This window comes from Pseudopipra pipra, chromosome 9 (assembly GCF_036250125.1).
Source record: "Pseudopipra pipra isolate bDixPip1 chromosome 9, bDixPip1.hap1, whole genome shotgun sequence".
NCBI classification, from domain to species: domain Eukaryota; kingdom Metazoa; phylum Chordata; class Aves; order Passeriformes; family Pipridae; genus Pseudopipra; species Pseudopipra pipra.
The window spans coordinates 18,996,759-19,011,810 of NC_087557.1; the positions used below are offsets into that span (position 1 = coordinate 18,996,759).

General features: G+C 44.0%; 2 protein-coding genes and 1 long non-coding RNA gene across 11 annotated transcripts in view; 1 reads left to right on the top strand and 2 right to left on the bottom strand.

Annotated features, from left to right (window-relative positions):
• The window catches only part of RAVER2 (ribonucleoprotein, PTB binding 2), a 28,345-nt gene extending 27,430 nt beyond the window's left edge, over nt 1-915 (bottom strand). For 4 of the 8 annotated variants that reach the window (XM_064664970.1, XM_064664969.1, XM_064664967.1 and 1 more), the window contains exon 1: nt 614-862. In XM_064664970.1, coding sequence (XP_064521040.1) covers nt 614-769 — 156 coding nt within the window. In that variant the 5' untranslated portion in view covers nt 770-862. Of the gene's footprint in view, nt 1-613 lie in introns of all 8 variants that reach the window. The other 4 variants (XM_064664974.1, XM_064664973.1, XM_064664975.1 and 1 more) reach the window with 3 other exon arrangements.
• LOC135419010 (uncharacterized) lies at nt 729-7,089 on the top strand. Its single transcript, XR_010432774.1, has 2 exons — nt 729-1,870; nt 3,898-7,089. It is a non-coding gene; the product is annotated as an uncharacterized LOC135419010 (long non-coding RNA).
• A 4,085-nt stretch (nt 7,090-11,174) lies between these two features.
• Nucleotides 11,175-15,052, bottom strand: part of CACHD1 (cache domain containing 1) — a 93,243-nt gene continuing 89,365 nt past the window's right edge. For both annotated transcript variants that reach the window (XM_064664963.1, XM_064664964.1), the window contains one exon: nt 11,175-12,807. In XM_064664963.1, the coding sequence (XP_064521033.1) occupies nt 12,569-12,807 (239 nt within the window). In that variant the 3' untranslated portion in view covers nt 11,175-12,568. The remainder of the gene's footprint in view (nt 12,808-15,052) is intronic.

Here is a 15,052-nt window from a genome sequence, read left to right on the forward strand (position 1 = left end):
TACTTGTGCATCAAGTTGTGTATTTGGAACTGGTAAAGTGACTGTGCAGCTAAATCACCTCAACATCTGACTCACAGCACTCGGTTGAAGAGTTCAGCGATCTTCTCCTACGGACAGCAGTAATTCGAGCGGAATTTTCCTAAACCACCATCAGACTGCGGAAAACCGCTTTCCCTGACTACACATGGCTCACCCCACAATGGAAGAAAAAAAAAGAAAAAAGAAAGAAAAAAAAGCCAGACTTGAAGGCTTTCAGCATCGCTTTCGCCCAGCGGGCGGCCGTGCTGCAGTGCCCCACCTGGCGGCGGCAGGTGCTCCGTCACCCGGCTCGCCTCACACCGAGCCCCGCGGGGTCGCTCCCTTACGCCCCGGGGCGCGGATCCGGCTCTCCCCGGCGGGTCGCGCCCGGCCAGCCCGGCGTCGCCCTCCGGTTTTGGCGGCGGATCCGAGCCGGAGCCGCTCCCCGCAGGCACGGGCGGTAACAAAGCCCCGGCACAGCCGGCGCCGGAAAGCTCTGGCGCGACCCGCAGCCCACGAGCCCCGCGGGGAGCAGCGGCAGCCCCGCGGCTCCCTCCCCCGCGCCGCGGTCCGGCTGCGGGGAGCCCGGCCGTACCTGGCTGCTGCTCTCGGCCGGCAGGTTCCTCAGCAGGATCTTGCGGCGGTTGCTGAGCTCGCGGCGGGTGCTCTCCAGCCGCCTCGCCACCTCCTCGGGGCACAGCGGCGGCGGCTCCGCGGGCAACCCCGCGCCGCGCTCGGCTCCCGCCGCCATCTTGCAGCGAGCGGGGGGAGCGCGGGGCCGGAGCCGCCCTCGCCCTGCCCCGCCCGGGGAGCCTGAGGAAGCCCCCGCCGCCCACCCCGGCAGGGCCGGCCCGACCCCCGCCGGGGCCGCGGGGCCCCCTGAGGAGGGAGCGACGCGGGGCAGCGGGGGGAGGCTCCAGGCGAGCTTGGCGCTGTCTGTAACGGAGCTCCCGGGGGTGTATGCGGATAAACGGGAATTTCACAGAAGCACAGGATGCGTCAGGTTGAAAGTGACCACAGTGACTCGTCTGGTCCCACCTCCCTGCTCCAGCAGGGTCATCCCAGAGCACATGGCACAGGACTGTGTCCAGAGGGTTCTGGAATATCTCCACTAAGGGAGACTCCACACCCTCTCTGGACTGTTTGTTCAGTGCTCAGTCACTGCACAGCAAAGAAGTTCTTCCTCATGTCCAGGTGGAACTTCCTGGGCATCAGTTCCTGCCCCTCGTCCTGTTGCTGGGCACCGCCGAGCAGAGCCTGGTCCATCTTCTGATACCTCCCTTTAGATATTTATACACATTAATGAGGTCCCCTCTCAGTGGCTGCTCTCGAGGCTGAGCAGCCCCAGCTCCCTCAGCCTTTCCTCGTCACAGACATGCTCCAGTCCCTTCATCTCTGTAGCCTCCACTGGATCTGCTCCAGGAGCTCCACATCCCCACTGTCCTGAGTAGCCCAGAACTGGACACAGCACTCCAGATGTGCCTCACAGCACTGAGCAGAGGGCAGGATCACCTCCCTGACCTGCTGGCAATGCTCTTCCTAATGCACTCCAGGATTCTGTTGCCCTGCTTGGCCCCCAGGACACACTGCTGGCTCAGGGGCAGCTGGTTGTCCACCAGGACCTTCTCTTCATTCCACCCCCACAGTAACACATCTTCACATGGATTTTAGGGAGCAACTCGAGTGCTCTGGAGGAATGTTGAGGCTCTGTTATGAGAGGAATTGCCCTAAGATCCATCCTGATGGAGGCCAAGACCAGGGCACTGTCCCTCTCCTTCACTGAGGCTCGATCTGGGTCACCTCACCCAGCAGGAATCATTCCCCAAATCCCCATCACTGACACCTTCCTTAGGTACTGATCCACCTGAAGGACTGAAATATGGATTTACAACAAAATTGAGCAGATCCTACAAAATCAGTTAGGCTGGAGAAGACCTCAGATCTAGTCCAACTTCTAATCCCAAATGAACCCAAGTGCTCCATCAGAGGTCAGGAGGCACAATGGCCCAAGATGATCTTGTCCTAATTTTATTCTTCATCAGAAACGTACCAAACTAATTAAAATCCATCAAAATGAGTAAACCAAAACCTAGTGGCCCAAGTCCCCCTCGTGTGGCACAGCCCAATGTCCTGGTGGCTGGGCAGGCACAGGGCTGTGACCTGTGATGAAAAGGAGCCCAATGTCCCAAGAGAAGGGCAATATTTCTGGGAATCACTATAAAATAAGTTTTCCCATCTTCGTCTGTAGAAACATTTCAGTACATTAGTCAGCACTCCCTTTAAAAAATAAAATAGGTTGTTCTGTTGGAAAATCCATTTCTCCTTTAGCACAGTTACTCGTTTGTCATTTACAATACAGTAAATTTAGCTCTTAACGTTGTCATCATTGCTATAAAGGAATAAAAAATAATTTAAATATTTGTATCCATTTTTAGACATGAGGCCGACCACAAAGAACAGGCAAAAGAGAATCCAGACCTGAAAAATAATAAGTCTGATAAAGGAAATTGGAAAAAAATGCGGAGTTAAATTGAGTGCATGTGACTGAGTTCTTATCACGAAAATCTAATTCCGAAGGATAATTCTTGATTAGGTTTAAAGTGCCATTTCAAAGACATAATTATCAGTTGCAGATTAAAAAACTCCACCAAATAAGTGGTTTTAGAAATTGCTTTAGCCCAAAACAAAGCAAGTTAAGACTACGAATTATCTTGGACCTGCATTAGTTCTAAAATTAATTTAAAACTGCTGAGCAAACAATAATCGAAGTACTTTTTGGTGTATTATTAAAAAAATTGTCAGCTGACAAGCTTCTAATCAAGGGATTCCTTTTCCATGATTTTTTAACAGGTTATGTCCCTCCTCCTTCAATATTTGCATTCTTTTTAATGATTTTTTTGAAATTAGAGGTGTGCAGGACATTTGTAAAGAGTTCATGTGTTTGTCACAGGAGAATTTGAAAACTGCTAAATTCAGCCTGTCCTGAACAATATCAGCTTCACCTTCAAAATTAAACCAAAACCAGAAAAAGTTATAATCACAAATTATTAGTGGAGATCTGATATAAAGATAATTTTGTATTTTTAGAAAACCAAGATTTTTATAGGTCACCATTCTTTGAGAAATGTGACTGAAAAATATGTATATACCTGCTATTTTTAAAAATTTCAGGTGAAGATATGCATTTTAAAACTATGACATACCTGCTAGTAACTTTACAAACTGATTTTCAGGTCGAGCGATGAAATTTAAGTAGAGATGCTATACACTGTCTCCTCAAAACTTGTCTGAAGCTTATCATCAATTACGTCATGTAAATTATTCTGGGATCACAAAAAAGGAATACTCCTCTCCTAGAAATACTGAAGCATGTAACTATCTCCCCAAAAATAATAATCAGACTAAGCTATTCCAGTGCAAATCACGAATCTACTCAAACATCATCAAATTTAGTGAAGCTAATGAAAGAATTAAAGCAGAATAATTAATTTTACCATTAATTTTTCCAGTTTGAAGGTGGACACTGCTTCACCTGTACACCACTGATCATTAATCCTACCCACAGCAATTACCCTCTCAAAAACTGCCTTTTCTGGTCTTTTTTTATGGGCTGCAGGTCCTAAATGAAAGCCAGCAAAGATAAAGTGTGTTGCTAAAAAAAATAGTTCAGAAATGAATAGTTTGATATTAATGGCAAAACTAAAACTCGTGCAATATGATTTGTAAAGAGTTCCAGAGAAACTATAGAAAATAAGAATATACTCAAAGAAATGTAATTTTTTTTTTGCTTAGAGATATATACTTAAAAAGATTGTATTTGGTAGGTCAAAGTATTAATTTGTTTCTCCTCCTAATGTTCACATTCTGTTCTGTTTACAGGTGGTTGACATTCCACAAGTCAATAAAGGAATTGCCTGCACTAAAAGGCAGCTACAAAGTGCTGTGTGAAGAGAGCAGGAAATATCCAGGATATTCCCACTGTCCATGGAGGTAACTCATGAAGATGGAGAAGGAGGTGAGCCACCACCACCTCATGGCACCCAAAATCAGGCACCAATACCCAAGTGGCCTGAGGAAATATTCCCTCTTGAACCCAAATATCAGCCCTGTTTTGACCTGCACTACCCTCAAGTAGCTACCTGAATATAAGAACAATCAAAATTAGGAAACCATAAAGTAAAATACTTTATACACAATTAAATACTTTATACACAATTAAATTGGTAAGGTTAAAGAGTCCTTGCTAACCCATGCTGTGAGAACTGACACAGGTTAGGGAACCTCTCACATACACCCATGTGCTGCTACACCTGCAGGAGTGGGAAACACCTTCAGGAAGATGCTGAGATGGTGGGACTCAGGATGAAATGCAGGTCTCCAAAAAAAAGAGCTGTACCTGGAGAGAGCAAAAGCAAAAAAGCACTATTGAAAAAATAGCAGAACACTCCAGCAGAACAGCAAATGTAACTTTAGTTGTGCTACTGACCTGATGCTGTTACACAGATAAGCCACTTTGTAGTAATTTAATTTAATTTAATTCAATTCACTAAATTCCTTGTTAATTAACCACAGCAGTTGCTCTTGTAGCTCTTCTAAGCTAAAGATTAATTTCCTCCTGCTTCTGCAGCCTTGAAGTCATAAAAGCCGTTTATATATATATATAAATTTTTATGGAATGAGTATGTTAGAATTGTGTCACAAATGTTCTTTTGGAATTAAAGGTGCAGTCAGGCATCATTGTCCAGGTTGGTCTAGTGGAAGATGTTCCTGCCCGTGGCAGGGGGTGGAACGAGATGAGCTTTAAGGACCCTCCCAACTCAAACCAGTCTGGGATTCTATGATTCTGTCTTCAAAAGTACAAACAAGTTCAGATCTGTACAGATAAAATAAAAGCCAAAAATTGAGAACATCTGCTGGATCTAAGACCCAGCCTGATGTTCCCATGTATTTGAGATACAGGGAATGTATCTGTGGGCTCTTTAGGTAAGTGATTGCTTATATGAAAGAGAAATTAAACAATTTCATATAATCTGAAACCACATGGATTGGTGTTTCCTGCAGTGAGGGTGTGGAATCCATCAGTTGCTGTATATTCCATAAAAATCATGGATTACCAGCACCACTTCATGTCAACAAAACATAAACAATCCCATTCTCTTTATACTGTGCCCACTGTTTCCTGCTCCAGCTGCTCCTTTTGTTTCATAAAGACACTGAAATTTTGAACCCAACAGATGTAGATTCAGTTGTCAACACCAGTAATTAGTTGGGTGATGATCCTCCAGATGCTCAGTCATCTCACAAATGCATACACCAGAGGTGCCAAAACAAGTTCCTTTGCCCATTTTCCCAACAAATTTCAATACATTTGACATCTCAGTGCACCATTCCATAGTGCAGTAACATGCCCAAACATGGGATGCTTCTTTACTCCTGCGGTTTTCCTCCATACAAAAACACTTCAAGTGACTGTGCCCAGAGCCAAACATTTTCTTTTAAAGTGGAACCTGACAGCTTTTAATTCGCCATAACACTGCTCCTAAGTGTTAGGAATGATGGATTATCTCAGGAACAGCCTGGTTGGGAACTTCTTCTCAGGTTCCATCCTGTAACTCAGTGGTCTGTGAGTAAATAATAAAGAGATGGAGGAGGTAAGAGCTATAACTTGCAAAGTGAGTAACTATTCCAAGGAAATCATTACACTGGGCCATACTGTAATGGGCTATTTTGGGACTCGTGGTCTTTGCAGTACAATTTATGACCTTTGTTGCCTAAGGCATCATTAGCAAATCTCTGTGGTTGTATTTAAAGGCAGCAAAATGAGAGTAAATATTAAAACAAACCACCACAAATCGAAGCCAAATTCTTGAATAACAACTGAGAACAAAGGAAAAGGAGATCAAACAAATATTTTAAGTACAGTTCTCTTCAATGAATGGCCTAAGGGAACCTCTGGGTTCTTTCTCCTAAATCAATGCCCTCCCTGCTTTAAATCACCATTCCTCCCTCATAGGCTTTATTTTTCTTCATTCAACTTCAAATTTAGTCATAACTTATTGGCACAAAGTGCACTTTGGCAATTTTGCTATTTCAAAAAAATTAAAATGTTCCTTGGATTTCTGGCAAAAGCAAGTACAGCCCCACATTCCTACCCAAAGTATTTTTATTGGCCAGCCCAATAATGTGCTGCAAAGGGTAGTTTCAAACCATTCTGTCTCAGATTCCCTAAGAGGGCCAGTTTTCTAGGAAATGGAAACTGATAGTGATAGTTCACAGGGAGTTGTAAAATCATTTCACATTAAAATATAGGGAAATTATAATAATGGGTTAAAGCATTCCTTAGGGTAAATAAATACATCTCAATTACTATCTCATTTACAACTCCTTGGATCTGGCTAATTATAAACTTGGAGAAAATTTGCTGTGAAAACTGAGTAGCTGGGATGTCCTGGGAGTGTGCAGCAATTAATTTGGATAAGATAAACCAGTACATGATTTATCCCTGCCAGCAGAGGTTGGAATTTCAAACACCCCCACAATATTTTGTCCTTAAAAACGCTCTAACTTATTAAATACGGAAAAACTTGTTAAATATGGAAAACTGGCCTAAAGGAGGGAATGCAAGTGAAACCTTCCCAAAAAATATATGAGATTTTCAAATGTTCTGCCCTTCAGTTATAAAAAGGTTTCCATAGAGACTGTCATCCAATATGCCTTTTTGCCATAAACACACTCACTGAAGTGTCTGACTTCTCCATGTTCATGGGAGCAAAATAAATCCATCCCCTTCCTGTTTTCCAGGTTCCCTGGCTGAGGTTACGGCAGCAACCCATTTTGCCTTGTTTTTGGAGATTTCCTTGGTTCTGCTGCAATGGAAATAAACACACTTAACGAGGTTATTATTATTTGCAGCTATTAGATAATGCTGTTTAATTACTCAACCCTTAATCTCACCCAGTTGCATGTGATTTGCATACATTATGCCAAGAGAATTGATATTGGGAGCAAAGGAATCAAAGTGTCAGAATGCTGGAAAAGTGAAAATAAGTGTATTAAAACTATTTGACTGCATTCCCAGTTTCCTGTTCTCAGTGCCAGGTCATCTTGGGGTGTCTGCCTAGTTTCATTACCTCTGAGTGCAGTGGAAGAGTTTTAAAATTAGCAAAATCCATCAGTGTTGGCCAAACTGGAAATACTTGGCAGTCTGAGCCAGTTGTTCAAGTGGTGCAACAGTGCCTGGGTTTAGAGGAGAGACAGACCATCAGCTTTATAAGGATGTGGCAAACCCCTTTCTGTGTTCTCTGTGGGGACCAGGGACAGGACCCCAGGGAATGGCCTGAAGTTGTGTCAGGGCAGGTTTACATTGGATCTTAGAAAAAGGTTCTTCCCCCAGAGGGTGGTTGGGCACTGAACAGGCTCCCCAGGGCAGTGGTCACAGCACCAAGGCTGCCAGAGCTCCAGGAGTGTTTGGATGATCCTCTGGGGCACCTGGTGGGACTCTCGGGGATGGTCCTGTGCAGGGCTGAGGGTTGGACTCGATGATCCGTGTAGGTCCCTTCCAACTCAGCATCTCCTGTGATTCTATACCTTTTTTCATGCAAACTGCTGACTCAACATTCTTGGAGGCCAAGGTTCCCTTTGTACGTGGAGCAGCTGTTGCACTCCTGCCAGGTGAGGGGTGAGGTATAAGGTTCCTGCCCTGGCTTTTTGGTCAGCAGTTTCTCTTCCCTGCTATCAATCCTGTTGTTCCATCAGAGACAATCACAGCGGAGAGCACTTGCTCCAGGAACCTGGTGCAATTGCCAGTGTCAGCTATAAAAATTGACAATAAACCAGAGCCAAGCAGGATTGTTCCTGATGGCTCCCAGTTCCCAGAGCGAGCCCATCCACTGCTGCCACCAAGGAAACCAGCCCAGGGATAACAGTGAATTTTCCCACAGCATTTAGATGAGGCCACTCTGAGCTGAAGGCAGAAACTTCCAGATCTCAGACGTTCCACTTCTGCCATCAAATTCCTGCTTCTGTTCTGCTCAAGTCAAAGTGGTATCCAAAGTGGTATCCACTGTTCCATGGGGCTCTTCTCCCGAGGTGGAACCGGTTCTGCGCAGGCTCTGGCACCCACAGCAGTTGTGTTTGGCACCTCACTAACGAGGCAGGGCTTGGAGGACTTCACTCTTGGACTTGAGTGTCGAAATTCCACTGCAGCCTTGGCTTCAGGAACACCAGCCCTTCTGGGCCAAGGTCCTTCCGTGACTCAGTTCAAGCACAAAGCAGAGAAAATAATTACCTCTCATCGCGCCAGAGGGCTGCAAATAAGGAATATGAAATATTCCATGGCACTTATGTTCCCTTCTCACAGTTTTGGTGCCTGGCAAAGGGGGGGTTTGTACAGCAAAACAACGCAACAGTTACCGAGTTAACTGCTGTGGGAATTAATATTCCAAACATCACTGACAGCCCAGTGCAGGCTCCTTTGAAAATCCCAGCCATAGCTGGAATTCTCTTTTAAAAACAAATTAAATGGGTAGCCAAGAGCTATGAACACTGCAAATTAATCTTTGCACTTGCAAACAGCCTTTTGGATTACCTGCACTCTCTTAACTTGATCCAGGACTTTTGCATCCTATTTTTTTCTCCCTTTTCCATATTTGCTGCCAGTTTACTCTCATAATTTGTCCTCTGACAAATGCACTTTCTCTCCTCATCCCCATTTCTGGGTCACCGTACAGAATAAAGCCTTTGAAAGCCCGAGGTCTCCTTTTGACCAGTTATAGTCACAACTCTTGCTGCATGTGAACCTCTCCTGAATTCTTATCCATCTTCTCTCTCCTTGCCAAGGGCAAGGGTAAAGATAATATTTCATGGCTTAAGTGGCCTTATAAAATGTTCATGGGCAATTTGTAACAGACTCATCTTTCCAAATCACATTTTTTATCCAGGCAAGGGCATAAACAAATAAAAAATCATCTCAAATGATCAAATCCTCTCAATCCATTTCCAAGCAATGTATTCTGCCCATATAAACAGCTTCTCCATGGGCAGGCAGCAGGTTACTTGAATATGGGAAAAATCAATACACTTTCAGTGCTCAAATACGGAAAGCATCGAGTCAATTTAACATTAATGATCACGAATCAAAGGCAATTTTTGTTTTCATTTCAAAAGAACCTTTTTTTCAACAAGAATAAGAGAAAACCTACAGGAAATTAATACATCTATGCTGCAAAAATGAAATAAGTGGAAAATTAATGGTTATAAAATCTGAACAGTTATAGGGAAGGAGGATTCAGGGTTTAACTGCTTGTTTTATGATCTTGCTCCTCAGTCAACACAGTAAAATAATGATGGGGAGGGAAGGCCATGGCAGCAACACAGGCAATAAAAATGAAGAGCCATCATGCAGCTTCTTATAACGCTAATTACACCCATTATCAGGTTTTGGTTTAAATGAACAATCATATCTTTCCCAGCATTCCTGCTGGGACAAGGTCAGCTGTCAGCATTTGGAGATGGGATTTGGCACACCTCTAAATCAGTTTTCCCTGTAATTACTCTTTAACAGCAAGAGGTTTGGCTCTTCTCATGACCTTCAAGTTTAAGCAGAGTTGTCAGACCCCTCAGATCCAGTTTGTATGTCCTAGAGGAAAAGTGACCAAAGAGCAGCGAGGAGCAGCTCCAGAAAAGCTTTTAAGGGAAAAGGGGGGATTTATTGCTGTGACTTCCAAGAGGTTCTGCAACCTGCTGCATTTCTGGCAGAGCTGCAACAGAACCCTGCAAGCACCTTCTGCTGGCATGGAATGTGAAGAACCACGAAAAAATATCTCTACTGATACAGTATTGTAGTAGCTAAAGTAATTAATATTATGCCATTTTCCAGTGTAGAGTCACAGAATATTCTGAGTTGGAAGGGACCCACAAGGATCACCAAGTCCATCATTATTGATAATATTTCTGATACATTTTGGTCAAAAATTACTTGTCCCACTAGAAAACATAGCAGAGATATAATATGCCAATGTGGATGAACAAACACAGGTTATACATATATATTTAACAGTGCAGTTTAATTAGAGCTGGACTTAATGACCTGCTTCTCACTATGAATGTGCTCCACAGACTTACCTGGTTGGAATCAACATCAGCACTGGAACAGACCAAGCCAAAGGTGTGTTCTTCTTTCCTCAGTTTGTATTTTCTGTGCATGACATAAGTTGCAACTGGGGAGCAAATACTTAAGTTGAAGAACTTCATCTGCAGAGTGAAACTCATTCATCTGTCTGTAGATGGGCAAAATATAACTTAAATTGGGCTTCACCTGCCACAGACACTTCTGTGATGTGGGAACAGCTTTGGGCTGAATTCCACCTCCTGTGGTTCACAGAGCTGAACAAATAATGTCCTTGCTAGAACTTCCCTGATTTATGCCTGAATTTTAGAGAGAACAACTTTATGAGTTCTGCAGGACAAAAAGAACCCACAAAACGTCTTGTTTGATGTTTCACTCAAACTCTTATTAAAACTCAGAGGTGAACCGTTTCTATGCTGAAAGCAATTTTCCCTTCATGCTTAAACATTCCGCATCCTGGCTGTGTTTGTTGTTCTTTGTCTAGCAGCAAGATTAAAATCATGCATTTTCTTCTGAAGGCAAACCTGACAAAACAGCCACTTTGTTCACTATCCACCATCCAGTATGATTTTGGACATAAAATTAGAAATTCTAGCAAGCTGGGTCTAGAGATTGACACACAGGGCATCAGATGCAGAGCTCTGAGAGCACAAAGCAGAGCTCAATAGATTTCTGCAGCTGCCTGGTCAGCAAAAATCCTCCACCTAATCCTATACAAACACAGAATGGCAAATCCAGAGCCACGGAGCTTTCAGGAGCAGATAAGAAAAGAAAACCCTGAAATTCTTGGCTTTGGTGAGTCTGTGCAGTGGCTGACCACTTCCAGAAATGTTCGCTTCCTAAATAATGACCAACAAGCTAAAAAAAAAGGCTTTAAAACTTACATCGATATTGTCATTTATATGCAAAGTTTAGATCTCTCAAGGCTGTTGGTAAAAGTAGAGGAACCTGAGTGAATTTTCAGTCCTGTTACAGCACTTTTTCAGCCAGAAAAGGAAACTGAGACAGAATCATTTCCATGTAGCCACTATTCACAGATCTATACTTTATATACAGTTTATTTCACTAGAGATTTTAATTTTATACATAGTATAAAGGGGTATCCTGGTATCACACATATAGTTATTTTACTGTACTGTTTAAGAACCAATTTTTACATAATACAGTATTAAGTACCATATTAATTAAAACAAGTGATTTTTAAAAAAAACCTACATATAAATGGATGTTTATCATATGCACAGTGCAAGAGTGTTTTTATATCCTCATAATCACAAAATGTGAATCTAAAATACAACACTGATTTCAAACTAATTCATAATTACGATGCCCTGTGTTGTAGACATTGATTAATCTTTGTTTGAATTACCAAGCAATGTTAAAATTCCAGACAAACAGCAGCAGCTTCTCATGATGATTTCAAGATTTCTTCCACAGTAACCCAAGTTTTACAAAACACTGGTTTATCCCTACTTCTGGTCTCAACAGTGTCCTAAAGAAACAGGAGAATGGCACAGATTCCATCTGGGATTATCTGGCAACTAATGCTAAATAAATTCTTTATTACTTCCACACAGGAATCCTTTAAGGATGATCAAAGAGGTAAAGCTGGAGAGATTTATGGGCAGAACTTTCAGAATTTTAGTTATGGAGTACAGGATTTCTCCTCTGCAAATCGGAAGACAATACTGTAATAAGAATCAGGTTGGAATATTTACAGAAAACCATTGTGGAAAAGAAAGCATTCCTAATGTAAACACCGAGTCAGAAAGGACTTCTTCATTTTCCCATTGCAGAGTGGGGCACTGGATGAACATCAGCTAATAAGGAACAGATGTGTCTCCTTTAGAAGAACCACTTCACCATCACAGGATGCATGTGGTGCTTGTTGAGAATTGCTAACACATTTTCTCCCTCCCTCCCCCCAAAGTCTGAAGTTCAATAAATAGTAGAAAAATAATCCTTTACTTAAAAATCTTGAGATGCATTGTCCCAGGTTCCATACAGCAATGTCGGAGCAGGGAACTTTCCACGCGCAGAGAAACCAACAGCCCTCCCCCCTGCTCTGTCTGGCACTTCTGTAGCCTTCAGCTGCACAGATTTCTGCTCTTCCAGTTAAGGAAACCAAATCATCTCTGGCTCTTTTAAGCGCTCTCTCTCTCCTCTTGGCTCAGCACAAAGCTCCAGCTGCTGTATAAACTCACGGCCCCGCTCCTGGAGGTCTAACGTGCCTCCTGCTCCATTCCATTCAATGTTTTGGCAGGTCCATTCATCAAGCACGTCTCCAGTTCAGAGCCAACCTTACATTTATAAAAATGTAAAGCTTTGATGCCTAAGTTTACTGGGGAAGTCAGTGAAGTTGTCCCAGGGGAGCAGCACAGCCCCTGAGCTGCTCAGCGGTCCCGTCCCTCGCGCCGTCGGCCATCAGCACTCGGCATCCACAGTGTGTACCGTGACCGCAGCCTGCAGGTGGTGGCTGTGGTGGAGGGTTGGGTGGTGCAACCGGTAGTGGTGGAACTTGTGGCTCAGCAGGGCGGCTGTCTGGGGGGGGGTGTCCAGGTCCAGGTCTTCGTCGTGGTTCCCGACGTCAACGCCGGCCGACAGCGGGTCGTTGTTGCACGGAGGGTTCTCGCTGTCCTCCTGAGGGCTCATCGTGCTGTAGCCTAAGGAAATGAATCGGCAGCACGGAGGGTTAAAAGCGAGACTAAAAGGTCTGACTGCTGCACCCTTCATGGAACCAGACACAGAGTGCTTTACAGAGACAATAAAACTACTTTCCTTAATAAACAGAAAAACAAAAACAAAACCTTCCCCTCCTGTAAGTCTATAATGGGTCCCTTTCCCTGCCACCATCTTTGGGTCTGTACCACCCGAAACAGTAACAAGAACCATGTGTTCAGCAATTTGTTACAGCAGAATTGTTGGCACCGATTTCAAAACCAAAACATAAGATACCACCCCAAAAAAATCTCTTAGACATTACTTGGATTTTTAAACAGACAAGAAATAAGTGGGATCCACTCCCACATACCTCTGTTCCTACCATCTACACCTTTCCTGGATTGCCAGTTACTGTATCTGGAAGCAGCAGAATCTCTTCACATCATTGTGTTTTATAATCTTAGTATTTAATTTTTAAAAGGATGAGAGCACCTTTCACCTGTGAGGGTCGGTTGGCAAAATCCAAGCACGTGTGTTTAATGCTGGGGAGCTTTCCATACTTAAGGAAATCTATGGAATCCTCCTGGGAAGGGTTTCAAACAGCAGGTCCATTAAGCCAAACTGTACTGACACTTCCCACTGAACTCATGCACGTGGTGCAATTAACTCAGGGCTCTCTTTTGGCTAAAATATCTGCTACTGGAGTCTAAAAAGTTAAAAGAAACAGATCAGGAGTGGTGAGACATCCATTCCCTGGGATATCCTAAGGAAATGATGTCATTGGAAAGGCAGCTAACAGCTAACCCTTGCAGGCTCAGCCAGGAAACTGTTTCCTAACAGGTCCCTTTCCTTTGAAACAGGTGCTTCAAGTTACTGGGAGATTTGGATTTATCACTGAAACCAGCTATTTCCAGCCTGCAGTACAAACAAATCCACCTCAGTATCTCTAAATGGAGAAACACAAGTGCAATTTAAACGGAAATATATCTTGCTTTAAACAGAAAAATAATCCTTCTCAAAAACTGAGGAACCACTGGTGCTTCTGAGCATCTTGGTCAGGTTTTCAGCTGGAGACACCTAAAAGAAGAGCGTTAAAAATAGCAGGCTGAGCACCCAAAGCTGGCTCTCATTTCCCATGCTCTGAGTCATGGCTTCTAACTGGCAGGGAGGAATTGGGGAAGGAGACTGGGCAGCCCTTTGAAGAAGATGGAATTACAGGAACTAAAAATAGCGGCACACATTTCAGATGGAGGTAGGACAGTTCCCCTGCTGACCCTGACAGGAGGACTAAAAGATGGGAAGGATTTCCTAGGGCTGCAAGAAATGGAGCAAAGGGAGCATTAATCTGGCAAATCTGCCTCAGCACAGGTAATCTGGCCCCAAATCCAGGGTAATTCCTCCTACAGCAAGATTGGCTCACAGACATCTGTTCATCCACATTCCAAGGCTTTGGCCTTTGGATTTCCTGTCCCTCAGCAATTCCATTAGTGCAACCACTGTTTAATACTGGAACAGGTCTGCTGTCACATACCCAGCCACTATGGCTCCCAGCTAGAGGTGACAGCTGTGCAGACTTGTCTAACCCTCCTCTTAATTTCTGTTAAGCCTCCTCATGAGTCAACAGCATTACACCCTTCTAACAGCTTTCCAGATTTAAAGAGACTTAGTCTCAGGGCAGCAGGGACATACCCAGACTCCCTGAACCTAACGGTGATCAGTATTTGCTTAAAGGTGCTGGAAGATCTTAGAATTATGGAATGATTTGGGTTGGAAGGACCTTAAAGCTCATCTTGTTCCAATTCCCTGACATGGGCAGGGACACCTTCCACTATCCCAGGTTACTCCAAGCCCTGTCCAACCTGGCCTTGGACACTTTCAGGGATGGGGCAGCCACAGCTTCTCTGGGCAACCTGTGCCAGGGCCTCACCACCCTCATAGGAAACGATTTCTCTCTAATATCCCATCTAAGCCATTCCCCTTGTCCTATCACTACAGTTCCTGATAAAGGTTCCCTCTCCAGCTTCCCTGTAGCCCCTTCAGATACTGGAAGGTGCTGTCAGATCTCCACAGAACCTTCTCTTCCCTGGGCTGAACAGACCAAGTGTCAGAACTGTTTAACCGTGAAGCAACACAGCAGAATGATTTTTGTTTGGTTTGAGTTTTGGCTGCCTTATCTGCAATGTGCCAGACACCTGAAGGAACCCAGGTCACCCCAGTGATTTCTGTGGGGCCAGGGCAGTGATCCAA